Below are 27,535 nucleotides of genomic sequence, written 5' to 3'. Positions count from 1 at the left end.
AATAGAGGAATGATCAGTATTGGTAAGAGTAAAAAAAACAACACTCATCTATATGTATCGTTGGTCTATGTATATATACAATAATTTATTTCGCTACGAATCGTTTCTACATTTACAAATCGTTTTTGCTCGAGCAAGTACGAGTACAGAATATAGATGGATGCGTTAACGCATGAATGTAACGAGCAGCCTCTTGCTTCAAGAAATACAAGGCTTTGAATAATTGAATCGACAGTACGCAGGGAATCGCATTTGTTGGCATTCCGCAAAAATCTGGATAACGACGCAGCTTTTGTGATGAGATTTTACAGATTTTATATCGAGACTAATTGAACATCTTTTATACAAAAGGAATCAAGCCCCTTGCTGTTTATTTCGGAAGTAAAATATAAACTTTCCAAATTTGATTTGGAGAAGAGTACAGCGATGTTTCATATCGTAAAAATAATTCACGATGTAGTAATGTAAATCTTAATCTACTCCTCGAACCAATGGTTTTCTTAAAATTTAATTGTTAATAAGTTAATTGCATTAAAACTATACATATATATTTACATATTTTACAGAAAGATAAATGAACAATATATGTGATGCATACTTGTTTGTTCATTATTCCATGATTTATCACAAAAGATAACAAGCAAATAGTGTGTCTCTATTAAATATTCCAAAAAAGAATCTATAGACCAATTGGTGATAAAAGTCTGGCACTTTGTTCCTCTTGTATAAAATATTCCAACTAGACGTAGTTACACAATATAAAACTTAACTTCGGACAATTCATATTTTTATACATATATTACAGCCCTTTCAGTAAAACGTTATAAAATTTTACTCTGGCATTATACACTAGAGAGAATTATTCGTTAAATCAGAATTTAATTTAATTCCTGAGTTCTGACGTACTTTTTCCCAGAATAATATTCCAATATCTTCAAGTTTGATCAAACTAGGAAAAATCTCGCAACACAAAACCAAAATCTTAGCTGGCAGTTGATTCTATATTGCATAACTACGTCCAATTGAGTATTGTTGTTGCAAAACTCAACATCTACTGAGCTACATATTTTCAGAAAACAAATTTTATCGATAGTTTTTATATCTACAAGAAGTAAAAAGTTGTACGATATTAGAAATAACTAAATTACTATGCCGATAATGATGCTAATTAATATTACGAGAGAAAAACTTTAAATTATATATACATTATAATTGTTGAGTTTTGTAAAAACAATTCTCAATTGGGCTTTAGAATGCGCGTATTGAGTAAATTTATTCAATCAGATTTTAAAAATTATTAGATTGCTTCTTTTTATTGAACTTATCAATTCAAAATTTAGAAAAAGGGATAAAAAAGGAAGGAAAAACATTTCTCTTCAGATATTCAGAAAAATTTAACATCGCTGTTACCGTGCTCGCGCCCGCGCCTGCTCCTAATCGTTTAGGGATCGTCTAATTAGATAATTACATAGGCGGAAGCCGCGACACGACTTCGTTTGAACGGTAAAAGTGCACGGCGTCGCGCGCCGTCGCCGATTTGGAGTGTCGCGATTGACAATAATCGACTGGTCGCCATCGCGCGCGTCATAAGATAGCCGTAGATTACGAGTGACTCTAGTTAACTGTTCGGACAGCTTGCAAGTTTCTCGAGACTAAGCCACTTTCGCGACGTAAACCGATATCAGCAAGCAAAGAACTCTCGAATGAGAAGACGGCGTTTTACCAAACGAGGAACTAACGTTATCTACAATGTCTCCTTATCTCTGCGTCGCGTCGATTCGCGGCGAATTGGACAGAGAGTCGCAACACGATTAACATCCGATCGATTGCGTCGCGATCGCGTCAAAAAGCACCCGCGATCATCTCATTTGAATTTTTCGTCGCGTTGTCATTAAATAAGACACTATCGTTTTGCAGCGCCGAAGAAATTTTCGCGGATCCTTTTTGGCACATTCCTACGAGTGCATTACACCCTCGCTTATCTAACAGAATCGGAACAGACTGCCTCGCGCACTTCTAACAAAACCGAGACTTCCTGCTTCGTACACGTGTATACACGAAATCAATAATATCACATAAAGTTGCAAACTTTGATTCCAGACATTTGCATTGTATCTAGATATTCGTGCATTATAAACGACTGTGTTTCACAATTTGGCATGTGTAACAAATTAGAGCTAACATGTTAACAATAGTTCAGATAATAAGTAAATTAATCAATAAAATGTAGTTTTATATTTTTCATCAATAATTACACACAAATGTGTCTAAATCGTGATGCGCGCGTCTCGATTGGCAAAATTTGATAACTTTATGTGATAAGAGATTATTGATTTTGTGTGCACAGCGAAAAAAATGTAGCACCAATCGGAATGAATCTTATCAATTCAACAATAGTTAAGCCAAGCACATGTCGCGTTGTTTTTTTATTTGATTAACACTGTTATCGGATTTAAAAAATTCACTCTATCGTTGATACATCCTTTTTCTCCCTCCGTCTCTCATTTCGTTAGAATAGCGACGGCGACTTTCCTCATTCTGTGAAGGATAGATGCGGTGGAGCACATAATCTCGCCGACGGTATAATTACGTCCGAGGATACGCGACGGAGACGTGCCGAAGGAACGCTCTGACTCTTTGAAACATCTCCCGCGCGTCTTTAAGACGTTTCTTGAACTTTTACGTTGTTCGAGCCGATCGAAGAGATGGGCAGAGTTCAAGTGGCAGTGCCATAGGACGGCCTCTGAACACCCGTGGTCGCGATCGACATCGAGTATCCAGCGTACAGCGGCCTCGGCACGAGGAGCGGGGACTTTTTCGCGATCGTCTCGTCGGACAGTCTCGAGGCCTCCTCGTCGCCGGCACTGGTGCAAATACCACCGCCACCGCCGCCGCCGTCGCCGCCACCCTCGTTATCGTCCGGCGCGATAATATTCTCAATAGTGAACGGTTTTTTCACCCTCTTCTCCGTATTAGCCGTAAGAACGACCGTCGCGGACGGGTCCTCGCGAGCTGAGGGCAACTGGGTGCGCTCGACCTCCGCCACCAGGTTGGAGATCGGCGAGAGGTGGCGATAGGGCGACTTGGTGACCGCAAGCGAATTCGGCGAGGTCGGCGACGTCGGCGGCGACGAAGCGGCGGAGGTCACGGCGGCGCCTCGATAGAGATTTATTCTGGACGACGAGGAGGTGGACGAGGACGACGAGAGCGGCTCCTCCTCGGCGAGCTTGTCGCGATTGTAGCCCGTTATCTCGTAAGTGTTCTCACCCGTGAAAACCGTCTCGCTTTCCCGGCCGGCGGCCACGACGATCGCCGATCCGTTCTCCAGCGCGCGGTCGCTCGACAGCCGGCGTTCCGCGTCCCGAATGTCCCGCGTCCCCGGATGGATGGTCGTTTGCCTGGTGGGGGCGGTGGTCTGCTGGAGATACGGTAGCTGCGACACCGCGTACGACGTGTGCGAGACCGCCGGGAAGCCGGGGAAGCTCCAGGAGGCGGCGGAGTGCAGCAGCGCGGCCGCCTCGTACGTCCTCAGGATCTCGCTGCCGCCGTCGGCGGAGGCGCCGCCCGCCAGTCTCTGCCTGACTTCGGGCGACAGTAGGTAGTATCCGGCAGTGACGGCTTCCGGCGCGGCCGGTCCGGTCGGCAGACCGGAAGCGCCATCGAACCGGCTGAAACCGACCGCGCCGGCGAAATGCTCGCCGGAATTCGAAGCGCTGGCGACCATCATCCGCCTCTCCTGTATCTCCCATCGGAGAAGATCGTCCCGCAGACGATGGAGATTCGCCAGGCTGAGACCGTTGCCGGGGCACGTCGCGCTCGCATCGACGATCCCGCCGGTCGACGCGATCGGTTGCTCCGAATGCGGCTGCGGCTGCGGCGGCGGTGGCGGCGGCGGCGGGGGCGGCAACGGCGGCGGCATCGCCGAGGCGAGTGCCTGCAGCTCGGACTTGAGCAGCTCCTTGTCCGGCTTGTGCAGCTTAAAGCGCTTCCGTCGGCGCAGCAACGAGCCGTTCTCGAACATGGACAACGCGGCAGGATGCAGCGCCCAGTAGGCTCCCTTTCCCGGCCGGTGCGGACCGCGCGGCACCTGAAATCCGGTCATCCGGTTTATCCGTTGTGACAGCACTGACTCATAATGAGAAACCCGATTCGGGATGAAAATATCAATAAAAGATATCGTACTTTGGTACTGGATTTTCGAGTGAAAGCGCATTATTAAGAAAGTAAAAGTTTCACGATTCTGTATTAATTGGAATATGATTTTAAACTCGTAAAATTCTATTTTCGAGAAGAAAAGTATTGTGTGATATAAATAAATCTTCTGAAATGTTTGCGATAAACTGCGATAAGCTTAGGTATTGCTCAAAGCTGAACAGTTAATAACACGTACATTGATATCACGCATTCATTGAAACTAATTTTGAGCCAGTTTAGAGACTTCGCACCAAGGCCGATTTCACTAAATCAATTATTCACTACCAGTTCTCCAAGCAATTACAATTTACATTTAGAAATTTCGCAAGAAATTCATAATTAATTTGCCATGTATAAACAGTCGGATCAACAATTCAATCTATGTCGAATAAATATTTAGATAATCGCATTGATTCACTATCAATTTTGAGTTGAATTAATTTATTTTTCACGAACTTTTTCGCAAATTTAACGTTCCCGAATTACAGAATTCTGTACTTATTCGAATCCGCACTTTGGTGTGCAAAATATCAGAAATGCCTTCGTTTCCGCAAGCAAGCATTCCACACATGAAGCATACTTTTCCAAATATTCGTGATAAACTGCGCGTGACGTTTCAACACGCAAGTGTTTAAATTTCATCTTTTGCTTTACAAAATTCAACACAAGAGTAAGAGAAAAGTGTAAAATAAATTATATAATATTCAGTTAAAAAGATTTTAATTAAACTTTTTAACGCGCGCGACAGTCGTGACGTGCACGAATATCATTATAAATCGCACGATATAAACATCGCTATAAATATCGCACGAATATCGGACACGATGCAAAAGATACCGAGCGGTTGCGTATTTATATTGAACCTACGATTGATAGGTAAAAACAGAAACTTCAGTCATGTCAATTGGAGAACTCGAAATCAGTTTGAAACTAGGTCTGCACTATTTCTCCACGCTTTAGTGAATACGCGCTGTGGAGTGGCGCCTTAATTGATATCTCGATGAACGATCGGGACGGAGGATATACCGGGCCGTCGCGTAAAACGCTTGGAAACGACGCCCGGGACAATTACGCCGATTCTCGTAAAGCACCAGAGGCCGCTTGTATTACACACTCGGGTGGAGTAGCCCTGTGTTTTTTCCTCTCTCGATATCGCGTGGAAAGGCACCTAGCACCACGTCCACTACATTGTCGTCCCGACGATGGCCGATATAAGGCGCAAGTCTTAACGGCGATTGATGAGCTGTAGAGAACCGGGGCTTCATTACTTGCCAGGAACGAACAGGTTTTACATTTAATAACGCGAAACGATTATCTGCCGATCGGCTGAGTTAATTCGATCGGAAAGGCACAACCTGCTGCCGCGGACAGAGATCTCGCGGAGGAAATATATTACCATCGCTATTATTAGTACCACGCCTCGACGGAGAAAAGGTAGACGAGATCGGTCGAGCTGTGCGCCTCGCTTCTTTCGCGCCACACTTCTTTTCATCATTAGCCGCTACTTAAGATTTCGAGTTGCACGGGAGAGAAGGAAATACATTTCAACACTGTGGCAAGTTATTTAAGTAAATGATTTAAATACACGTTACACAAATTTTTTGAGTTTATCGGAAATGATATTTTTTTCGTTCATTAATGACTTTGCAAGACACCGAAAACTTTTTTTTTTACTGCGCAACAAGCGGTTGCACTGAAATTGTTTAAATGCAATTCCTCCTTTCTCTTATATTTTGCGTAAATTGAGTGCGCGTTTCAGCATTATCGAAAATGTTTTCTACACAAGCATAATGCCTATGCATAATGTACAACATATTGTACTATATCTAGATTTGTGCTTTATAAAGTATAGTATCTTAAAATAATTACAATATAATATTAAACAAATTTTTATTGAAGTGTGTCCTAACGTGAAACATATTTTTGAACCTGTTTCTCTTGTGTTTATTTCTTTCCTTCGGTGACGTGAAAAAAAAAGCGATGTAAAAAGAAAATATGAGGTAATTTAGATACGCGCTCTAAAAATCAATATAAAAGTGATTCAATCATCTTTCACTCTTATTAGAATTTATTTTTTTTCGTGTTTTGTGCACATTTTTTTATCTGTTAATTATTTGATCAACTTGTAGCAGATCTTTTCACGCTACAAATTTAATTGGACGTCTTTTACCACAATTTTTAATTTTGTAGTTACCTTTGCATCTTAATTTAATCCTAAATAAATTCGACTAGGTAAATATCGTTAGGTAAATAAAGCATAGGATTCTATTAATTAATTTATGCGATAGAGCGTTTATAAAAAACCGGAAATTTTTGTAATCATAAGGAAGACATAAATAAAACATAATATTTTTGTTGAGACAATCAACTTTAAATTGCTTGCGAATAATATATAAAAATAAACAGATCAATTTGAAACAACCATTGTAATTAATCCGTATACGCTGTGCAAATAATTTCGACTTCAGTTGATATAACTGATCAATGCCTGTCTTTTCCCAAATAAAATTTCTCGAAAATTTCTCGCAAAGACATTATTGCTTTCTATCGTTTCCGCTTATGGTTTCACGCTTTCTAGAGACGATAATTATAATTTGTTGTAAACAGGAGTATATACATGATAAAATTTCCTCAATTTAAGAGGACAAAACATTCTATTTGATAAAAGCATTTTGCATGTTTTGCTTCTTTTAAATTTGTTTAGTTCAGTTGAGTTTGTTTGATTCAATTGAAATTTAAACCTTTGCAATAACAAACATACATCTATTTATATAGAAATTTTAATAGAACACCAAATGCAAATAAGTTATATTATATAAGTAAGTATTCTACAATTAAGAAAAATATAATTTTGATATTTTAAACTGTTAATAAAACATTACGTTAATTAAAATTAATTATTTATAAGACCGATAATACATATTAAAGTTTTTACTAGAAATGTCGCTTAAAATTAAATAATTCTGCCTTGAAATTAACATTTGCATTTATGAAATATTCGGAAAAAGTAAGATTCTAATTATTTTTAATTTTTTACACGCATAAGAACAATTGCTAATGTTAAATAAATAGATAAAATCCGGAGATAAGATTGTTGAATCTTTTATATAGATCTAATAAGATATATGACGTGTGTACATATTACTTACATAAATTTTCATATTTAAAATAATATCTACACGGTTTAAAGCGCTTTCTGTATAATAATTACATTGTATCATCAAATTATCAATTACAACATCAAATTGAAAATTATGTTTGTATTATAAAAATGGTGCGTGCAAATCAAGATATATCCTAAAAAATTTGTGTCCTGTGCAAATTTTATAGGTAATCTTCTTGATTTAGACAATCTTCCAATTTCGAATAATCAATTATGTTCTACAAGATCCATTGTTAGATTAATTCAATATTATATTCAACTAAAAATAATTTTAAATGCATGATTATGTACAAATAAATATATCGAAGAATCATAGAGAGTTAAATGATATTGTGTTATATTAATAAGAGTATATAAAATTTGAAATAATTTTCACAATTGTTTTATGATTATTTATTGTATCATTTTGTACATTAGGATATTTTTCTCCGTGATCTTCATCAAATTGTATAAAAGCATCTTGAAAAGTTCGCAAAAAACTATATAAAAATTTAGAATTGCATTTAAGAAATTGCACGTTGTGTGTAGAATTAGAATATTCTGTGATGCAACTATATAAAGTACTTTTATATCTCGTAGATTGAATAACTTTTATGACTCAATGTATTGTGTAGTATCAAGAGCGTTTTTGCTGTGACTTATAAGTGTCGGACGGCCAAGCGACGAAAGAATCGACGTTCTTTCGTAATTTTGAAGAACGCGTGTGACTATACGCGCCATGACGGTGATCGCACGCGTTGGCAGGTGCGAAACAGATGGCCCGATAATACAACAACCAAACACCTTGCGCGTTGCGTCGTCGCATCGCAAGCCCGGACATTCGCGTTGAAAAGGCACATCGTGTCGGTCAAAAGATCCGTTCCACCCCTCGTCATGCTTCATTCGATTTGATGACATTTCGTCGACCGCGATTCGAGATGTTACCATAAAAACTTTTCAAATATTTTTGGGATCTTTTTAGTGCGAGTGCTTTGTCGTGGTTGATAAACAAAACGGCGAGAATAAAATTTCGAAGTGACTCTTGTTGATCAAAGTAGCAATCATTGATTTTAATACTTTTCTTCACTTAGAATTAGCAGTTTTTCAAGTTTCTTGTTGAAAAATCAAGTCAGCAATCTTGTTATTTGTCAAACAAGATTTAACGACGTACATTTCGCAGCGACCTAATATTATCAGGAGTCGATCAAACCAATAGAATTCGATCTCCAGGTCAGTATCGAGCAGATCGAGTCTCAAACGATGATAGGCAAGTTGCTGGACTAACCTTGATGAAGCAATCGTTGAATGACAAGTTGTGCCTCAAGGAGTTCTGCCACCGTCGCGTGTCCTTTCTGTAGTATGGAAAGCGGTCGGCGATGAACTTGTAAATCTCGGCGAGTGGTAGCATCTTGTCTCTCGATGACCATATCGCCATCGCCGTCAGCGATATATAGGAATACGGCGGCTTCTGGTCACCATAGGTATCGCGCGAGGGTCGCGGCATCATCGACGGGTGGCGCGATCAATCGATGAACCGAAGGAGCAGTCCCTGTCACAACCTCACCGGGTCCTCTTGGGAACGAACGCTCTTACGCGTCGTCGCTCGACACTTTCCACGACATTCGCCGATACTCGCGCGTCGGCATCTTACGGACTGCTGCGAATCGCCAAGTAGCCGAGGACGTACCGGAGCTGCTTTCGGCCGCGATCGGAGACGGGAATCTCCATCGGACCCAGAAGGCAGAGGGATTCCGCGGCGCAGCGTCTCCCGAGGCGAGTGTTAGAGCTCGACCCGCGCTGTGCACGTCGCCACGTATGTTTCGCACAATATCACAATTCAGACAATTTTTGTTTCGCACTGTTCGGTGCGCGAAGCCGTCGATTCGAGCCCCTCGGGAGTTCACCGAGTTATTTTGCGAGTTCGCCGAGGCCCCGAGACACACGCAGACACACCGAGTACCCACGATCGCGTCTCCGCGGATACTGCGGCCGATCTATACCCACACCCCCGCAACGGGCTTCCCCTACCTGCGGCCCCGCGGCTACGCCACGTCCCGGATTGGAGACTGGTCGGTTGTCCGCGATCTCGACTGATCTCGGCTTTCATCTTGTGCGACCGCCTCCGTCCAATGGCACGGCGCTCTCCCCACCGCTGGTGGTTCTCGCAACGCGGAGGATGAAGGACGTCGTCCATTCATTCGAGCGGATGTGGTGGGCGGGCCACTATCGCGAATACCGTTTTAGGCCACAGCCCACGAGCGAACGAGAGCAACCGGGTATCGGCCAATCCGATCGTACGCGTCGCGATCACCCTTCGCGCATACGCCCATCGACGCTGTGCACAGTCCAACGGCACTGGTGCATTACCAACGAGCAGGACGAAGAAGGAAGACTCTTGTCTTCCGCGCGTTGCGAAACGCGGATCGATTCTGCGACGTGCTTTCGTTCCGAGGATTGAAACCAGTATAATTTCGTTGTGTCTAATCCTCGAACGGCGAAACGTTTGGTAACCGCACAAATGGCGAAATCTAAATATGTTTCGGACCAAGAGTGTCCACAATTTCTTTCATATTAATCCGCAATTAATCTAGAATCAGTTTTCTTTATGTGATTTTAATTTTGTGAAATTTATATATTTTTTTTCTTTGACAAGATTAATAAAAACAACACGATTAGCCAAATGTTAGCAATAGTGATACAATAAGTTCGATCAAATTTAATAATTGTTAACATTTTGCTTACTAAGAAGTTAAATAAAATAAATAAGTAACACTCAAAAAAATGATCTTGCAATAATAGCTAAAATTTTCTAGGTGTAAAAAATTAACTAAAACAGATAAATGATTAGCAACTGTTGTGATATTGCATATGTAATTACTTAATCAGTTTAGATGACAGAAACAGAATATATATCTGTATTGTTTGTGAACTTTAAAAAGAAAGTTTCTCTAAAGCGCCTATCTATATAAGATCAATCACGTGTTAGATCATGCAATGAATAACATTTAGCAATGGTACCTAAATTTTTCAGAAGCTATTGCTAGAACATTATTGCTATAAATTCTATATGTGACAAACAATGTTTTCACAGATACGAAAAATAGCGATACATTCTTGTTGCGATATCTAGAAATCTAGCTACATCAGTGAAATATTTTTTTGAGTGAAGTAATACAAATTTGTTCTTCTCTTTAATGTTTTTTTTCTTAATTACATTTCATTTATCAATCGATACTAAACTTTACCTCCCTCTGTTCGTTGGCTATTTCATTTATCTGACATATCATTGTAATCCAATATTTATCATTAATTCTAGACATTAAAGTGAGATTTAAAGTAAAAGGTTTCTCGATGAAATAAAATTACAAGGATTTGATGAATATATGAATACATTATTGAAAGAAAAGAGTAAAAAGCGAAATAAAAGGACGGAAGAAGAAATATTTCGAGATACAAATAAGCAATATTTATCCCGTTTTTTTTTTTTAAACAATTTATATGTATAACGAATATGAATTTTAAGGAGATTTGCACAAGATTTTATAATTTCTTATCTTTACATACAATGCCGTTATCTTTACATTATCGTTATTCCGACATTGTAACATCGTAACAATGCAGATACAACGATAACATCTTTATTATTGAAAAGTAGAGAGCCGAGAGATAAGTATATTGTATTCGAAAAAAACTCCACTCTGAGTAAGGATTCATTTCCGATATTAAATTCACTATGCAAGAAAAAACTTATGCCTGTCGTCGAGTTTTATTGTTCGCGAATCAACGTGCTTATCGATTATTCCAATCATTATTATGTGGTTTCAGTATCCAAATCTGATTTGTAAAATTGCACGGTTCCGATTCTATTTCGCTCAACTACACGAGCGTAATCATCAAGTCTGAGTATTTTGATCGTTTTTTTAGTATTATTAGCAAAATTGTATTGCTCATCGAGAAAACGCGAGATCGATCTTTTTCTAGTTAGTAAGATCCAGCTTAATCTCGATCAGCGACCGCGCCAATCTAAAGATTCAGAAGAGGTGGAAGAAGATAAACCAATCGGAGCGAAGCGCCTTCATCGCTTAAAGTTTGTTGGCGAAAGGCGTGTCGCTACGCCTTGCGCCTCGCCGACAAAATGGCAATTCTCGTTGCTCGTAATGTACGTATAATCATCCGCAAAAGAATTGTAGATAACACTTTTTCTTCTATGAGTTTCAAAATATAACAAAAACTATGATATTGTGCTCGCGATTTTTATGCACGTTCAAATATTCGGTTCAAAATTTTTATATCTTTAGTATGAATGCGACTTTTACAAAAATTTTGATTTTAATGTCTGGATAAAAACGAAGTAATTCCGCGATTAAATAACAACTGCTTTTACTCAAAAATTTAAAAGCAAGCTGTAGGACGTTTTTTTAATTTAAATTAATTATCAATAAAATATAATTAATCTAATGAAATTTTCAGAGTTGAATAAGTTCCAACAAGCAGTCCAAGAATCCGTCTAATTAGATGTCTAATAAGTTCTGAGCGCCGGTCGGAATCAACGCTTACTTGAGGGCACTGCTGAATGCACACATGTAGGTATGTGGATTAGATTATGAATTAGATAAATATAAAAGCTACTAGATAATATCTATAAATTTCAAAAAGTGTGCGTTATGATAAACCGAAATGCAGTATTAGAAAAATATATTTCGATAAAAATTCAGGAAAGATAGAATATATCGATTTCAAATATTAAAATACAAAGATTAAATTTTCAATAAGTACCAAATAAAATTATTTCTGCAAAATTTTTGTCTAATAAGTAAAGTGAACTTTAAAGTAGCACAAGTCTTAAAATACATTTTTTTCATATATTTTTATATCAATTTTTGTCAGTAATAGATCGATTATAATGAGCGGTATAATAATTATTAGTATAAATGTGAATTGTTTATATGAATAATTAACTGACATAAAATTTGAAATATTGCATTAAATATAAAATGTTTAATAAACTTGCGAACTTTTGTACACAGAACAGAAGAAATCTATGTAAAAAAAGTTTTATTTAAAATAAAACAATTTTATTATATTTATCTTTACTTTTACCTAAAAAAAAGATTAATTTTAATTTTTTTAATTATCTTATATGTGCATTTTTATAACTAAAAGATTATAAAATATAAAATTGGGAGAATTAGTTTTAGCACTGCAGTCAGGAAGGATATTTGAAGTTGTTCTGTAAGTAAAAATCGAAAAATACGGTTTATAAAAAACCTATAATCATATATTTACTGAAAGTGCAAACGAGACAATGTACAACATAGAGGTGTGTAATCACACATCGAGCCGCGACGGCTTGAGACCTAAGCGATCGATTATATACTCTGGCATACAATAGGTAGGATTTATTGGTTTCAGCGCGAAATCCTTGTCTAACATTGATAATGCGGTGAGCCCAAATAAAGTATGAAAAGGATCAACCATATCTCCAGGTCGATCGCTAAAACCGCCGGTTTCCATGTCTTGACAAGTCAAAATATATTTTACCTGTAACAAAATTAAAAAAAGTTCTATTAGATTGTGATTTCTTGTTTTAAATCGTTAACTCGCTATCATAGACATTGAAATAATGAATAATCACAAAAGAGAAAAATGCTTAACCTAATATGCAATATCAATTGACTGCAAATTTGAAGTCTAATAAAATTAAAGAATGTTTGAAAATATTTACTTACCAAACCTTTTTTATCTATCCAATGTAGACGGCCTAAAATTGTTAGCGCCGACAGCACCCACCAAGAATAGCACACATCTGGCAATTTTTCGGGTCGACCGTTTAAACCACCAGAAGGTAACTGTCTCTCGCATAACCACCACCCCAAGCGATCAGCGTCTATCAAATGTAAATGCCCTGGAAAATATTTTGATAAATAACATTCAATCGTTCCGAGACACTTTGTACAATAATATACTCTGCATACCTGTTATCGAAAGCAATCCTACGCAGCAATAAATTAAACCTGCATGACTCTCGGATCCTGGTTTCGAACCAAATCCTCCATCAAAATTCATAGATCTCAATACAAACTGCACAGCTTTCTCAACATCTATCGCATCCAACCGATTCTGAAATACATTATTACCATTATAAACAATTTATTTCAATTTTCATTAAATACATGCTTTCCCCTTTTGTAAACCAAAATAAAAAATTTACTTTTTCTGATGTATTTAATGATTCTATGGATCTGATAAGTATCATCCTTAAATCCACTAGCGCCTAAAGATTTTCAGAAAAGTGGTGTTTTCAGGGTATCCATTCTATCTCAAGAATTGATTTTTGTTAGATAAATCAAACGTTCCCATTTTTAAAACGCATCGTGCATATTCCAATGGACCACAAACTATTTAGGATACTCCTCGTGATATTTACCAAAAGTGATAAAGTGGCGACAGCGCAGAATGAAAATCTGACGTCGACCTCACCCCATTGATCACCCATAAAACTTCCATCAGCCTGTTGCCTCTCTTTGACATAATTTACAACTTTATCAACATTAATTACATCCAACGCATCGTACATACACAGTATTTGAACAGCACTCAGTGTATACAGTAAATGTGGATCGTGTTGCAAGCTGGCACCGATGCCACCACTATCATTTTGACACTGTCCAATAAATTCTAATACTTCTTCCTTATTGGTTTGCTCTAATTTTCCCATTAAATCTAGAGCTGTGAGACCCCAGTACATGCCAGACATCCTCATGTGTTCAGTCTGAGAATAATTCTAAAAATAAGAATATATATTAGTCTTAAAAATGTTATGAAAAAAGAAATATATTATTGGAATCATTAAAATCTATATATTAAAATCTATATTCAAGATATATACATATATGCACATATGTACACATTGCATATACATCTTTTATATTGATATCAACTAAATAATTATTAATCAACAAAAATCTACAACTATACATAATTGATTTCTATATATTGAAATAGCAAAAGATATTAAAATATATTCTTACATATTCATCTTTGTTGGTCCCATATGAAATGAGATAGTTTGCATGTTTTTCCATTACGAATTCTGGAATATTGCTCGGTAGTTCAATGTCATTCTTCACTACTGCCTGTAAAAAATGGAAATAAAATAAAACACAGTTTATCATTCCTTTAATAATCACATATCGACAAAATAATTTTTTTAAATCCTATTCTGTACAGACTGTGTCAACTTTTTCTTTGATAACAAAAGGTTAACTTACCATTTTACAATTGTTGTTTAACACACTTAATAAGTATAAATTATATTAATATAGTTAACTATTTAAATCTAAAATTTTCTTTTAGATTTAATTGATAAATTCATAGATAACCCAAAAATACTTGATAAAACTTGGGTTAAAAATAATTCGTTTGACATGACCAAACAAATTCCTATGTTCCATGAATATAATTTAGCAATTCTGAAATTCAGAATTCATGACAAGTACAATTATATTATATACTACTATAACTATAATTACAGAGATAACAAACGTAATAAATGACACGCAAAAATACGCAGTAATGCATGAATCGTACACATATATCAAGATATAGATATGAGTGCGACAAAATAATATTTCACTAGATGGACGGGCATCTAATATCCAATAGCAACACTTGTTTTATAGAAGGAAAATTACTACTAGTAAAAATTCCTAGAATACATTTCTCCTATTGGACATCGTATCTCATCAACTTCATTTTATACTTAATACAGGTTAGAGCTAAGTTAGGTTGGGTTAGGTTATGTTAAGTGTATGGTGCATGTTAGAAAAATAATACTTTCGGTATATTATTTTAAGCTTGAGCGAAAATGTCGGGACGCAGAAAGAAGAATAAAAGTAAATTATTGGAGAAGAGACGACGTGTTTTTAATAAGGAGCAGCGATACGAGACAGATGAAGGACCAAATATGGACAACGAGGCAGGTTAGATAGAATAGATTTTGTAAGATTTGTGTAATCTTTCTAATTCAACTTACAGAATCGACGGACGAACGGTCGATACCATTCCCTGTGGCTATGTGGGATATGGAACACTGCGATCCCAAGAAATGCTCCGGTAGAAAGTTGGCAAGGCACGGTTTGATAAAAACATTACGATTAGGCGCACGATTTCCAGGCTTATGTCTAACTCCGATTGGCACTAAGGTAGCTGATAAAAAAATAGAAAGAATGTTAATTTCATTATAAGTATTTAACAGTGAAATATCTTACAGTGCGTAAGTCCGACAGACCATGAAGTTGTGCAAGAGTATGGCTGTGCAGTCGTAGATTGCAGTTGGGCACGTTTAGATGACACTCCTTTTAACAAAATGAAAACGCCCCATCCTCGGCTATTGCCGTTTTTAGTTGCTGCCAATCCCATAAACTATGGGAAACCTTGCGAATTGAGCTGTGTTGAAGCTATAGCAGCTACTTTGATTATAACGGGATTTCCAGAAGAGGCTGAGTTCTATCTTGGAAAATTCTCATGGGGCCATTCATTCCTAGAGTTGAACAGCGAACTGTTAGAAAAGTATGCTCTTTGCGCAAATAGTGAAGAAGTGATTGCAGTACAAAAGGAGTTTCTAGACAAAGCCTGGCAAGAGAAATTAGATAGGCTTGGTAAAGATACTTATGTGTAATAACATATTTTCATGTTACTTTTTAATAACTTATTCTTATTTTAATATTTTATTTTTTTTTAGCACAACCTGATTTCCCACCCAGTGATACAGAATCTGAAGAAGAGGAGGTAAAGAAAAGTGAAAGCACTGTATCAAGTGTAACTGAAGAACTAGACAATGTAAAAATATAAAGTATGTTGTTAGATATTTGATAAAGTATTAAAAACATTTATATACATGAACATCTTTTGTATATTTAAAATATTTTATTGAAGTTTCAATTAATTTTGTTATTTAATTATTATGAATTTATAAGGTATATTACGATTAAGTCATTGATAAGTTTTTTATTTATACCTTTTTTGTAATATAGTGTTGATATGATTAATATAAATTTATATTAAATCGTAATTGTTCGATTTCTTTGTGCATACATCTGCGCATTATGTACAAATCCATTTTCTCTTCAAGTTTGTCGGATATTTAGGGCCACTATTTTCAAAATCGATTAACTTTAACTGACGGTTCCAATTTGTCGACAAAATTGCCAATATAAATAAAATTTATCGAAAAAGAAACAAATTTTTAATCTCTTTCTTTGATAACAATATTTTATTTTTTATATTAGCAGTTCTGTCAACAAGTTTTGAAATCATCGGTTGACGTTAGCCGACATTGGAAATAGCGGTCCTCAATTGGCTATCAGATAGAGAATTTTTCAAGTTTTCTTAATTCTTTGCTTATCAGCCAATCAGCACATTGGACAAAATTGATCATACAACAAGTGGGACATGAATCTATGTTGTTGGCTACTTTGTGTTCCATGATCGATGCACCGCATCATTTTCGAACGCGATTGCGTGTTTGATAGTGTGTTGTGGTATAATTGACTATTTTGAGGAAAGAGCAATTTTTTATGATGTCGTAAATAATGCAAAAAATACAGTCTATGACAAAGCATAATATGGCAATAAGTCGCGACTTTTGTCGAGTTACCGCGATATAATGCGAGTAATACGTGACACGGTGACGTGCGGCTACTCTTTATCTGAAATGTATCAATCTTATCGCGGTAGGCGCAAGTGTCCAATGTGTGGATAAACGCTCTGTCCGCCAACTAAATGCATACTAACGATCGCACATCGCTTATACGCTACAATACGCTATATTATACAATACGTATCCTGTAACTTGGTGCCACGACATAACGGCTATTCTTCGATTTAGACTCCTTGGCGAGACTCTCTCGAAGCTTCCAATGTTTGACAACTCTGGCCACAAAAGCGTGGAATTCAACTCCGCCTGATTTGTATACTTTGAAACGGCGACGGTTCAGAAACATCTGGTATTAAGCATGTATGTATTGTCACTACTTAATCGTTCATCTCAATAGTATTGTGCAAACAAATTAATATCTACAAGTAGAACATAGATTTAACACTTTATACCTTTCTTCTATTATTAAAAGGAACAAGTCTGTGGAGAATTTGTTGATCTCTAGTCACGAGGTAATCAGTAGTATCAATTCTTCTGGTTTGGGAAATCAGAGTTCTACAGGAAATTTAGGGAACACTTCATCTGTGGAAAATGTTCAGGAAACATCCACTGGTGGTGATCGTAACAGTCCTGTGTCCAGTCCCAACTTGTCCCCACGTCCTAGTCCAAGAGCTCATTCCAGACGAGAATATTCCAGATTAAATTCAGATTCATCTGCCAAAGAATCACTTCGCACAAATAAGTCTGACGATCAACTATCTCAAGTATGTACTGATTGTTCTGGCAGCAAAACTTATATAATGTATTTTGATTTGTGAAACATTTATATAACTTTTCTATAAATGCAGGATGTAATAAGTAGATCGTCTGACTCAGCTGATCTTAATAAAAGTTCCACTCATGAGAATAAAAAAGAGACACGTAGCGGTGATCGCAGTAAAAAGAAATCTTCCTGGTATAATGTACTTTATCCAACTTATAAGTCTCGTTCCGAGGACTTTAAACGAATATTTAAAGATGTACCCGATGATGAGAGATTGGTAGTAGGTAAGTATTGTTTTGAAAGTGTTGTTTTTGGTATGTAAGACTGCATTATACCATATTTTATTCTTTGTGAATTACTTTTGCTAAACTAACTTTGGTTTATATTCGTTACATTCATACAATATAAACCGAATATTTAACATTCCATGATTTAATTGTTCTAACGTTTTTAGATTATTCTTGTGCTCTGCAGCGTGAAATATTGGTACACGGTAGACTTTATGTGTCTCAAAACTATGTGTGTTTTTATGCTAATATATTCATGTGGGAGACATTGGTCTCCTTACGCTGGAAAGATGTCACATCTATTACCAAAGAGAAAACTGCTCTTGTCATTCCGAATGCTATCCTGATATGCACCGTTACTGATAAATTCTTCCTAACATCGTTTGGTGCAAGAGATAAAACATATGTTATGTTATTTCGTGTTTGGCAAAATGCTCTTATTGGCGAGGTATGCATACATTGTATATAACTAACAGATTATCTATTGTCCTTTTGAAAGAATATTTGATTTATTGAGATATATTTGCAAATGAAAAAGTTTGTCAAAAAATTGTTTAATCCATTGCTGAACTAAAATCTAAGTTTCAAAAAGTGGAAATATTTAAATGGATTATACTACAAAAACATTCAGTATTCTTGAAGTTTGTCTTCTTTAATAAAAAATTCTGCTATTTTTAGCCAATGAGTATGGCTGAAATGTGGCAACTTGTACATGCTTGCTATGGTGACGAATTAGGCTTGACATCCGACGACGAAGATTACGTGCCGCCGTTACCTGCAGCAGACGAGGACAAATTGTCAACTCGTCTTTCCGTAGAGTCCTTTTCCGAGGTAAGTTTTTTATTATAACAAGTGTAACATTTTTAATTATCAATGTGAAGTTTATAAAATAAATTTTTTAAATTTATTTCTTATTTAATGAAAATTAAAGGCTGAAGCAGCCACCATGGAAAATTCGGTACCTGCGGATCCCTCTGATCATATTGCTGAACCTCAACTGCAAGTTCCAATACCTAAACCGGAATCTGTTCTTGATCCAACGGATTTGAGTGATACAACAGAAAGCGAGGCAGAAAAACATGGCTGTAAGTATATTTAGGCAAATCTTGATCGCTCATTCTTAATAAAAAATTTCTCTTAAACTATAAAATGCTAATGCACAAGAATGGTTAATGCACAAGAACATTATTTTATTAAAAATGTAATATTAAATTTATATTGTAAAGAGTTCTTCTGATTCCAACTAATTTAAATAGCTATTACTAAATATCCCAATGCTACTACTAAATATCCTAATGCTGACAGAAACAAAAAAATATATATTCATATATGTATGATACTTTGATAAGATGTTTATATCCAAACCTGCATTTTCTACTTGAATATGTACAAATGCTATTCACATCCGGTGGAATTATGCTACAGCACGTCATGATAACGCTTGTTCCAGTGAAAATGAATATACGGGGCACCATGGTCTGTACTTCTCTGCATGAAGGTCGGCAAGTTAACAAAGCAACAATACCTATTCACATCGACCAACTGTTCACCCTGCTCTTCACAAACTCGAAATTTTTCTTAGATTATCATACTGCGCGCAAAACTACTGGTAACAAAATAATATTTCCATTATTAGATTTAACATGCAAAAATATATCTATTTTGAAATTGAAAAATTCGCCTGCTGAAGATTGTTACATAGCTTTTTAAAATATTTTAATTCTTTAAAAATTAAGTTTAAAACGGTTCGAAAGAGTAAGCTTTTTGGTTCACAGTTGCATTTGTATTAATATATTATTTAATATCATGTATATACATAATTATATAATATGAATAGCATAAATTTATTTCTATCGTTCTTTTCTGATGTTTTTATTTATGTAGATTTAGTACAATCGGCATGGACGCAAAACAATCAAACTAATCAAAAGATGAGAACCATTTCATACACGATGTCTTTGACACAAGCTATTGGACCAAGGACTTGTCAAGTTACGGAAACACAGGTAAAAATACAATTCTAGCGACAACTGATCTCTGTCATAAGTTTTTTTTTTAAATACAATATATTATGTTACAGGTGATGTTACCATGCAGTAGACCGGGCCATCTTTATTGCATTGATGTAGAAAGTATTAATGCCGGTATACCTTACGCCGATTCCTTTAGCGTCTTTACTCATTATTGTATGAACAATATTTCCGAGAATGAGACAAGTCTTTTAGTTTACTCGCAGATTAAGTATAAAAAGAGTGTGTGGGGTTTCATGAAAAGTAAGTTCCCAGATTAAACAAAATCGCAGCTTGGAAAAAGAAGTATTGCGATCCACTTTTGCGTTGTAATATATAACAGTAATAATAATATAAATTGTCGAGCAATAAACTTACGAATTTTGTTCTCGAAAAATAGGTGTGATCGAAAAGAATTGTTGGGCAGGCTTAGATGATTATTTCACTAATTTAACAAAAGCACTAACGGTGGAGTGCGAAGAAGGTAGCGGAAGTGGAGGATTAAAGAGGAAAACGAGAAAACGAAGGCGCGCAGCGGGTGTAGGCTCTACTCAGACTCACGCTTCCGATCATACATCTGCAAATCATCAAATTTCTCCTTCAAACTTGCCGCACATTCACAGTAATATAATGCAATGTTTTTTTTCTGATATATTATGAATGTTATACTAACTCACTCAATCAAATGACGTTTCTTTTCTCTCACACAGCTGCTAGTACTAGAAGCGATACCAATATAATTCTTAGTTCAATGTTACTGGTTGCTGTGTTGTGTTTAGTGGTAATTAACGGCTTATTGTATTATAAATTATGGGGATTAGAGGAAGCTGCTGCATATACCATTATGGACCTACATGTACTCAAGTATGTGTTATCGATTTCTTTTATACGCAGAAATATTGTTTTTATATCACGCGTTATATAATGTCTTTTTGCTTCCAGAAATACGCCAAAGACTGAAGAAGATTGGATTAACCTTTTACAGCAGCAAGAAAGTTTGCACAACGTAGAGATGAGGAAATGGCAAAGAGTTTTGCACACAGCTGCACAATTACTTAGACAAGTAAGATTAATATAAGATTAAAGTTTTAGAAAGATAATAAATAAGATAATAAAAAGAAGATAACAGAAAAAAAACTAGATAATAAAATTAAATCAAATGCGATTTAATTAAATATAAATAAAATGCAAAGTAGTATTAGTTTACTAATTATACAAAATTTAAGATAAGTTTTTTAATATAAATTGAAATTGATTAATTCTTGTACGTTTCTTCTCAGTTCTGGATATCAAAGTTCAAAAATTTATTTAGCTATTTTTTATATCTTATATATTCTATATAGAAGTTTTTTTTAGCTTTAATGTTAATATTATGTTTACTTTATAAGACAGAAGAATCTTTAACGGAACTACAAATGAGTATTCATCCTACTGCAACGGAAAAAATGTTCTCCGTATTGAAACCAAGCTTAAAGAGTCTCAATGCACATACGGACCGGCAAAGCAAGTCGGAAATGTAAAAATTTACATATATTAAGTAATTGTAAGAATAACACAAATTTTACGCATAATGTGTCGATTCGCGTTTACCGATAAATCTTCGCATCTAAAAGCTGTTAAAATGTGTATTTTTTCTATTATTCTTATTTTAAGATTGTCTATAGTTCTCCGTACGCTATATATGTGTATAGTTCTACGAATTACTGCGACTGTTATGTAGCAAATATTCATTGTATAGTACATATATTGAATGTAAACTTGCTTTATAATTCAGGCATTGTAAAGATAACATGATATCAAAAATAATAAATGATTTTTAGAACATTCCTTTGTGTGCATGTGTGTGTGAAATCGTCTAAGAATTTTTTTCGACACAGTAGCAACTTCACAACATAATTTACAAGATCAGAAAATAGTATAAATACTTTAAGAAGGAACGGCTGAATATTTTGATTAGGTTGTTTAATCAAATAAAAGAAGATAATATAACATGGAGCGTAAAATTTTAAAACTGTATAAATGGAAATATATTCTTAGAATTTATTTCTCTTCTGGTTTATTGAATACAAGTGTGTATCCACATTTGCCACAATAATGACGATCCTCCATTGCCGCCATGAATACACCAGCACCACATTGTTCCATTGGGCATTCTCGTCTCAAACGGTGGATTTTTCCGTTTTCATCTACCTGTAAAATATTTCCCATGCCAAGTTTAAATATTTGCATCTTAACAATAAAAAAATATGATAGACGAGATAGTTGAATTATAGCTAAACTGTTACCTTGTAGTATTTTAGCACAGCAAGCTTGACCTTCTTCTTCTTGTGCTTGATCTTCTTTGGGGTGGAATAATTCTTCTTCTTGCGCTTCTTGGCACCTCCTCGCAAGCGCAACACTAAGTGTAACGTAGATTCCTTTTGTATATTATAATCGGACAAAGTCCTACCATCTTCTAATTGTTTGCCAGCAAAGATCAATCGCTGCTGATCTGGTGGAATTCCTGAAATAATGAAACGTCTTTTGTAATTTCAAAGTAATTAACATATCAACTCCAATAAACATGTACATATTATTATACGTAGACTGGTTTCATCATGATTTTATCAATGAACACTTGAATCAGCTAAGTCATTTTTTTTTGTTAAAATAGGAAGACTCGAGAAATTAATGTTTTTTTAAAATAAAAATGATAAGATTATGAAGCTATCGTAAAATATATTTTAAATATGCATATAAATTATGCAATCTTATTTTTTTGTGATGATTGTGTCTAATGATAAATCTCATTTATTACTTTAATTTATACTCTCTTTTCAAAAGTAGATTAAAGTAGGTGTTCATATTCAATATTTTCTCACCTTCTTTATCTTGAATTTTTGCCTTCACATTTTCGATCGTATCAGACGCCTCAACCTCGAGGGTGATGGTTTTCCCCGTAAGAGTTTTCACAAAGATCTGCATGATTAATGATTCTGTAACATTATGTTTCTTTGATTAGTTCATTAAATTTTATCATCAAAATCTATTGCAAAGAAAATCTGAGCAAGAAAATCACAAACATCATTTCAAATGTATGTTGAAAAATTTCTTTTCTTTAATTAAAACTTTATCTAAGATAATTAGATAATTATTTCATTAAATAATTCTGTAAATCAAAATAATTTCCTGTTTCAAAAGCAGTATACTAAAATGAAAGAGAGAGAATAATACTTCAGAAACAAACATGACATATTTGTATTATAATTCTTATCTTTATAACCTTTATTTTAGGAATTATTTATATAGTTATTTCTCAAAAATTTTTTTAGTGTTTTATCTCTTCTGAAAAATTTATATATGAGCGTTTTATAAGACATTATATTTACAATATCAATAAAGGTTAAAAGCGAAAGGAGATGGAATCTATTCAACATGTCGATCACTAAAAAAAGCAGTGTTAACCTCAAATATTCATCCGAATATTATCTTAATCAAATTCTGGTGCTGCAATAAATTACAACAATATGCAAAAAATACAATTTATGCATCGAAAGATAACGTATATATAAAAATATTTATTACAAAAAGCGTAAAATTATGTTCAAACCACGTTTATTACATTTGACCATGTGTTCGCAAATTTTTACCACCTCACAAATATAAGGGGATACACAAAGCTACAACACTACGAATCGGAAAAATTCAATGCCTTTCGTAATGAATCATCGAAATAAACGCAAAATGAATCACTTTTTTACTTAATTTGTGGAAAACTAGGAAAAGACCTACCTCCGCTAACGCGGCGAAAATACGGAAAAGAACATAGAATATGCCAACAATATTGAAGTTCCACTCTGTTTTGTGTGATACCGGAAATAGTGATTCCAACGCCATCTAAAGACTGGTGGTTACAAAATGTAAAGATGTATCCACATCAATTTTCATTCGTACGAAACATAGGAATCATTTATCTCTCACAGAGATATTTGATTATCCATTACATCATTTCTTATCATTTGTAACGCGTTAACGCGATTATGATCATGTCTGATATACACTGCTAGTACTGAAATATTATAATGTATATAACGTGACTATATAGATTTCAGTAGACAGTATATATTAAAATAACTGTCAATATAATTCAACAAAATGATTCAAATTAATATTCACGTCTATTGTCTATTATCGACATTCGCAATGATATAAAACATATTATTGTCTTATTAAATTTATTAATAAAATAGTTTTTTAATGTCGCTATAAAAGATAAAAATACATATAACACCAGTGTATGTATAGAATGAGTTATGAAAACTTAGTTAAACTTATACATTTTAAGACTTATGTATTTCCTTTTGGAACCAATTATTCAAAACGCAGTACAAGACATAACAAATCAACCTATTCAGCAAAAACGGAAATATTACCGTAATAAATAACGTTGAGATCTCAAACATATCAAATTTTCTCCTTTGTTGCATGAATGCAGTTTCTCCTATTAATCAAATACAGTTACATACGCTATGTACAGCAATCTCTTAGAAAACTTTAAGAATAACAATTGTGTTGATCTATACAAGCAGAACCGCATTAATGCATCCATCATTCTCAGGATTATTTGTAACTTGTGCGAATTTACCCCATACAACTTTGCCCGATTGTGTAACAAGACCTAATTCTGAGATATTAACTTCTATAATAGTTCCCTTAGTGATAACGCCTAAACTTGTGTACATTGGAGAGCTCGGATTTTTCTTCACGCCAATAATCGGCAGAGAGAATGTTGCTTTCAACTCGGGATGTGTAACGTGTGCAGTTTTGAATCTCAGCGCCATTGGTCTGATAAATCTTTCGAATTTTGGCGGTTTCCTCGTGAAGTTCTCTCCAACAAAAGTTACTTTGGTTACCATCCTCTTCCATGACTTTCGCTTTGTCTTCCCAGTTCTTAGTACTTTAAAAACTTCAGATTCCGACTGTGCTTTAACTTTAGGTATCGGAACGTCCCATTTACCAGCTTTCTCTTTGCGTTTTTGTTTTATCATATTAGATAGTACTTTCGCACGATTGGTAACATCACGATCCAGCAGATATACAGGCAATGCTCCCTCTGGTAGCTTGTCAGACTTTTCTTTGACTTTTTTCTCTTCGTGAGCTTTAATCTTTTTCTTCATCTGAATTTTTTCATTGCGCCGTTGCTTGTTGAAGATTTTGGCTTTTAGACCACGTAGAGTACGAGCCTTCTCCGACAGTTTATGAGGCGCACGTGCTTCCCTTTTCCTCTTTCTTTCTTCATAATCCAAACGGCGACCGTAGAGCTTACGGTGCCTCTCAATGTACTCGTTCTGCGGCATTTCTCTATGTGGATTTTTGTCCTCGCATAAAATTAATCCTTTCAGAAAAAAATTGTTTCATTAATTTAATAAACCTTAATTATTTATAACATATTTATATAATTTATGGAATATACATACTACAAAAAGTGTAAAATTACAACTGAATCATGTTGATCACACTTAACCATATTTGCAATTACTTTCGTCACACCGCAAATATAAGACAATAGATTGGAAAAATCCAATATCTTTCGTAACGAAACATCAAAATAAACGCAATAGCGTTAAATTGAATCTCTTATTTCATTTTATTTGTGAAAAATTAAAAGACCTACCTCTGATCACGCGGTGAAAAACAAATAGGTAGAAACGAGACCTTAGAATATGTCAATATTGAAATTACACTCTGTTTTGCACGGTACAAAAAATAGCGATTTCAACGCCATCTAGAGACTGATAGTTACAAAATATAAAGGTTTATTCACATTATCTTGCATAACCATATAGTGTTTTCGAATAAACGGATTTTAATCCATCATGGATTAATTAATCACTCTTTCTCAATGTATCCAATATAGAAACGGATGTCGACAACGTTATCGTAATAAACTAATTTACTTTAAACAAAAATAGCTTTCGTAAACCAGTTAGACGATAAAAAATAGAAATAATTTACTTCTACATTTTATATAAAATATATATTTTTAAAAATGTATACTATATTATATATATTTTAGCCAAATATTTTTAGACTAATTTATCTTTCGATATTAACTATTGCCTCTTATTTAAGTATATGTTAAACTATTGTTAAATGTAAACAACTAAAAATTATCTTGTATAAATATATAAGAATACAGTGTACTTATAAATAAAAGTAAAATTAAACATTTTTCAAAAATTATTTATTAAATAAAAAATTTACATTATGCTTGATCACTGGTTGGCATGGATTTAATGATGTCAGAATTACCAGGATCTGTAATCGAAAGAGTACAAACGCGGAAGTATTTACCACAAGCTGTACCTAATTCGATATTGTTTCCTGAGTAATGATGTACCCCAGTTTTGGCTAACATGGCGTAGTACTCGATTTCCGACTTCCTGTTAAATCAAATATCATGTTTAGTAAATGAACAGAGTAATAATGTGACGCTCCATGCACTCACAAGCAAGAGCAGGAGACTACTCCATAGAACTCCTTATTATAATATAAATTGACATAAATGTATGAATTTTATTAATTTCTATCAGTTTCAATATAAATATGATATGTTTAACACAAAAAAATTCTAGAGAAAAGTTTCCTTATATTTAAATATTAAAAAACTTTTTTAATTGTTCTTCTTAATTAAATAATTTGTAAAAAAAACTATTATGTCAATTTATTGTAGAGAAGGAGTACTACTTCTCAGTCTCACCTCAACGGCGGCGTATTACTAGCAATGATGACCAACTTGGCTTTGCCTTGGCGAAGAGACTTCAGAGTTTGCTTATAACCAAGAACATATTTCCCCGATTTCATGACAAGTGCCAATCGGGTATTAATGCTCTCTTGAGCCTTTTTCTGGATACACAAGTAATAAAATATTATTAAACATATTTATTGTTATATTTCATATTAAAATTAAATAATCTTTTCTGTATCTCATCTCACAATTAAGGTTAGAATTAAAAACTGCTATTTTATGTAAAAGTTTACGCCTAAGACAATTACAAGTGTAATTCGCGTACATATAATTAAACAGGTTAAAGAAAAAATAAGATACGATAATTAAAGTGTTAGTCTATATATATAAATGACCACGTGGATGGAAAAATGCATTTACCTGTTTTTTCTGCGCGACCATTTTTGCAATGGGCAATTTTTTCTGGCTGGAATGAGATTTGTGATTATTAATCATTATGTGATCGAATAATTAAACATATAGAATAATAAACGTTCGGAACTTTAATTTCACGTAACATACCTCGTGCAAAGCAAGCGTTGAAAGAGAGAATGGAGGCAAAATTTCACGACATATGTAGATGGAAATGCTTCCATTCGAGCCAACACCACATGCTACGTCATCACACTTGTTGATAAATTTGATTGGCTATCTAATAAAGCATTTTGGACTACTGAATTCTAATACCCTAGAATGCTCCGTAATTTTAAAATTTT

At 34.9% G+C, this 27,535-nt stretch overlaps 7 protein-coding genes and 1 long non-coding RNA gene across 13 annotated transcripts in view; 3 read left to right on the top strand and 5 right to left on the bottom strand.

Moving 5' to 3' along the window:
• LOC105670930 (uncharacterized) overlaps nucleotides 1-12,874 on the top strand; it is a 39,234-nt gene extending 26,360 nt beyond the window's left edge. The window contains exons 2-3 of one of the 2 annotated variants that reach the window (XR_010890526.1): nucleotides 11,318-11,495; nucleotides 11,807-12,874. This is a non-coding gene — a long non-coding RNA (uncharacterized lncRNA). Of the gene's footprint in view, nucleotides 1-9,626; nucleotides 11,496-11,806 lie in introns of those variants that run through there. The other variant, XR_010890525.1, reaches the window with a different exon arrangement.
• Nucleotides 50-9,518, bottom strand: LOC105670926 (uncharacterized). Its single transcript, XM_012364679.2, has 2 exons — nucleotides 8,622-9,518; nucleotides 50-4,087 (listed from the first exon to the last, which is right to left on the bottom strand). The coding sequence occupies exons 1-2, from the start codon at nucleotides 8,841-8,843 to the stop codon at nucleotides 2,717-2,719; spliced, it is 1,593 nt and encodes a 530-aa protein (XP_012220102.1). The 5' UTR covers nucleotides 8,844-9,518; the 3' UTR covers nucleotides 50-2,716.
• RabGGTb (geranylgeranyl transferase type-2 subunit beta) lies at nucleotides 12,588-14,949 on the bottom strand. Its single transcript, XM_012364671.2, has 6 exons — nucleotides 14,608-14,949; nucleotides 14,368-14,472; nucleotides 13,764-14,120; nucleotides 13,312-13,456; nucleotides 13,066-13,241; nucleotides 12,588-12,877 (listed from the first exon to the last, which is right to left on the bottom strand). The coding sequence occupies exons 1-6, from the start codon at nucleotides 14,608-14,610 to the stop codon at nucleotides 12,665-12,667; spliced, it is 999 nt and encodes a 332-aa protein (XP_012220094.1). The 5' UTR covers nucleotides 14,611-14,949; the 3' UTR covers nucleotides 12,588-12,664.
• Nucleotides 14,950-15,089: 140 nt separating this feature from the next.
• On the top strand, nucleotides 15,090-16,240 carry LOC105670939 (18S rRNA aminocarboxypropyltransferase-like). Of its 3 annotated transcripts, none has more exons than XM_067356315.1 (4): nucleotides 15,090-15,318; nucleotides 15,374-15,540; nucleotides 15,609-16,012; nucleotides 16,080-16,240. In XM_067356315.1, exons 1-4 carry the CDS (start codon nucleotides 15,204-15,206, stop codon nucleotides 16,087-16,089), a joined length of 696 nt encoding a protein of 231 aa, XP_067212416.1. In that variant the 5' UTR covers nucleotides 15,090-15,203; the 3' UTR covers nucleotides 16,090-16,240. The 3 variants fall into 3 exon arrangements, with proteins under 3 accessions (XP_067212416.1, XP_012220128.2, XP_067212417.1); XM_012364705.2 differs by having other exon boundaries at nucleotides 15,092-15,318; nucleotides 15,609-15,996; XM_067356316.1 differs by having other exon boundaries at nucleotides 15,155-15,314; nucleotides 15,609-15,996.
• A 568-nt stretch (nucleotides 16,241-16,808) lies between these two features.
• Nucleotides 16,809-21,877, top strand: GramD1B (GRAM domain containing 1B). Of its 2 annotated transcripts, XM_067356296.1 has the most exons (13): nucleotides 16,811-17,354; nucleotides 17,467-17,758; nucleotides 17,843-18,041; nucleotides 18,212-18,492; nucleotides 18,723-18,875; nucleotides 18,976-19,129; nucleotides 19,495-19,653; nucleotides 19,929-20,050; nucleotides 20,125-20,317; nucleotides 20,454-20,675; nucleotides 20,764-20,917; nucleotides 20,996-21,116; nucleotides 21,442-21,877. In XM_067356296.1, coding segments are annotated over exons 1-13 (2,184 nt in total). In that variant the 5' UTR covers nucleotides 16,811-17,352; the 3' UTR covers nucleotides 21,574-21,877. The 2 variants fall into 2 exon arrangements, with proteins under 2 accessions (XP_012220127.2, XP_067212397.1); XM_012364704.2 differs by lacking the exon at nucleotides 19,495-19,653 and having other exon boundaries at nucleotides 16,809-17,354.
• Nucleotides 21,878-22,069: 192 nt separating this feature from the next.
• Nucleotides 22,070-23,961, bottom strand: RpS27A (ribosomal protein S27A). Its single transcript, XM_012364706.2, has 4 exons — nucleotides 23,825-23,961; nucleotides 22,915-23,028; nucleotides 22,339-22,556; nucleotides 22,070-22,243 (listed from the first exon to the last, which is right to left on the bottom strand). Exons 2-4 carry the CDS (start codon nucleotides 23,015-23,017, stop codon nucleotides 22,094-22,096), a joined length of 471 nt encoding a protein of 156 aa, XP_012220129.1. The 5' UTR covers nucleotides 23,018-23,028; nucleotides 23,825-23,961; the 3' UTR covers nucleotides 22,070-22,093.
• Nucleotides 23,962-24,250: 289 nt separating this feature from the next.
• Nucleotides 24,251-25,824, bottom strand: Ip259 (NSA2 ribosome biogenesis factor-like IP259). Of its 2 annotated transcripts, none has more exons than XM_012364669.2 (2): nucleotides 25,707-25,824; nucleotides 24,251-25,427 (listed from the first exon to the last, which is right to left on the bottom strand). In XM_012364669.2, exon 2 carries the CDS (start codon nucleotides 25,387-25,389, stop codon nucleotides 24,610-24,612), a length of 780 nt encoding a protein of 259 aa, XP_012220092.1. In that variant the 5' UTR covers nucleotides 25,390-25,427; nucleotides 25,707-25,824; the 3' UTR covers nucleotides 24,251-24,609. The 2 variants fall into 2 exon arrangements, with proteins under 2 accessions (XP_012220092.1, XP_012220093.1); XM_012364670.2 differs by lacking the exon at nucleotides 25,707-25,824 and adding an exon at nucleotides 25,510-25,700.
• Nucleotides 25,825-26,259: 435 nt separating this feature from the next.
• On the bottom strand, nucleotides 26,260-27,448 carry RpL30 (ribosomal protein L30). The gene is made up of 4 exons (XM_012364713.2): nucleotides 27,342-27,448; nucleotides 27,201-27,246; nucleotides 26,793-26,938; nucleotides 26,260-26,475 (listed from the first exon to the last, which is right to left on the bottom strand). Exons 1-4 carry the CDS (start codon nucleotides 27,413-27,415, stop codon nucleotides 26,298-26,300), a joined length of 444 nt encoding a protein of 147 aa, XP_012220136.2. The 5' UTR covers nucleotides 27,416-27,448; the 3' UTR covers nucleotides 26,260-26,297.
• Between the last annotated feature and the right edge of the window lie 87 nt (nucleotides 27,449-27,535).

Source organism: Linepithema humile, chromosome 5 (assembly GCF_040581485.1).
Source record: "Linepithema humile isolate Giens D197 chromosome 5, Lhum_UNIL_v1.0, whole genome shotgun sequence".
Taxonomy (NCBI): domain Eukaryota; kingdom Metazoa; phylum Arthropoda; class Insecta; order Hymenoptera; family Formicidae; genus Linepithema; species Linepithema humile.
This window is presented reverse-complemented; position numbering and strand designations above follow the sequence as displayed.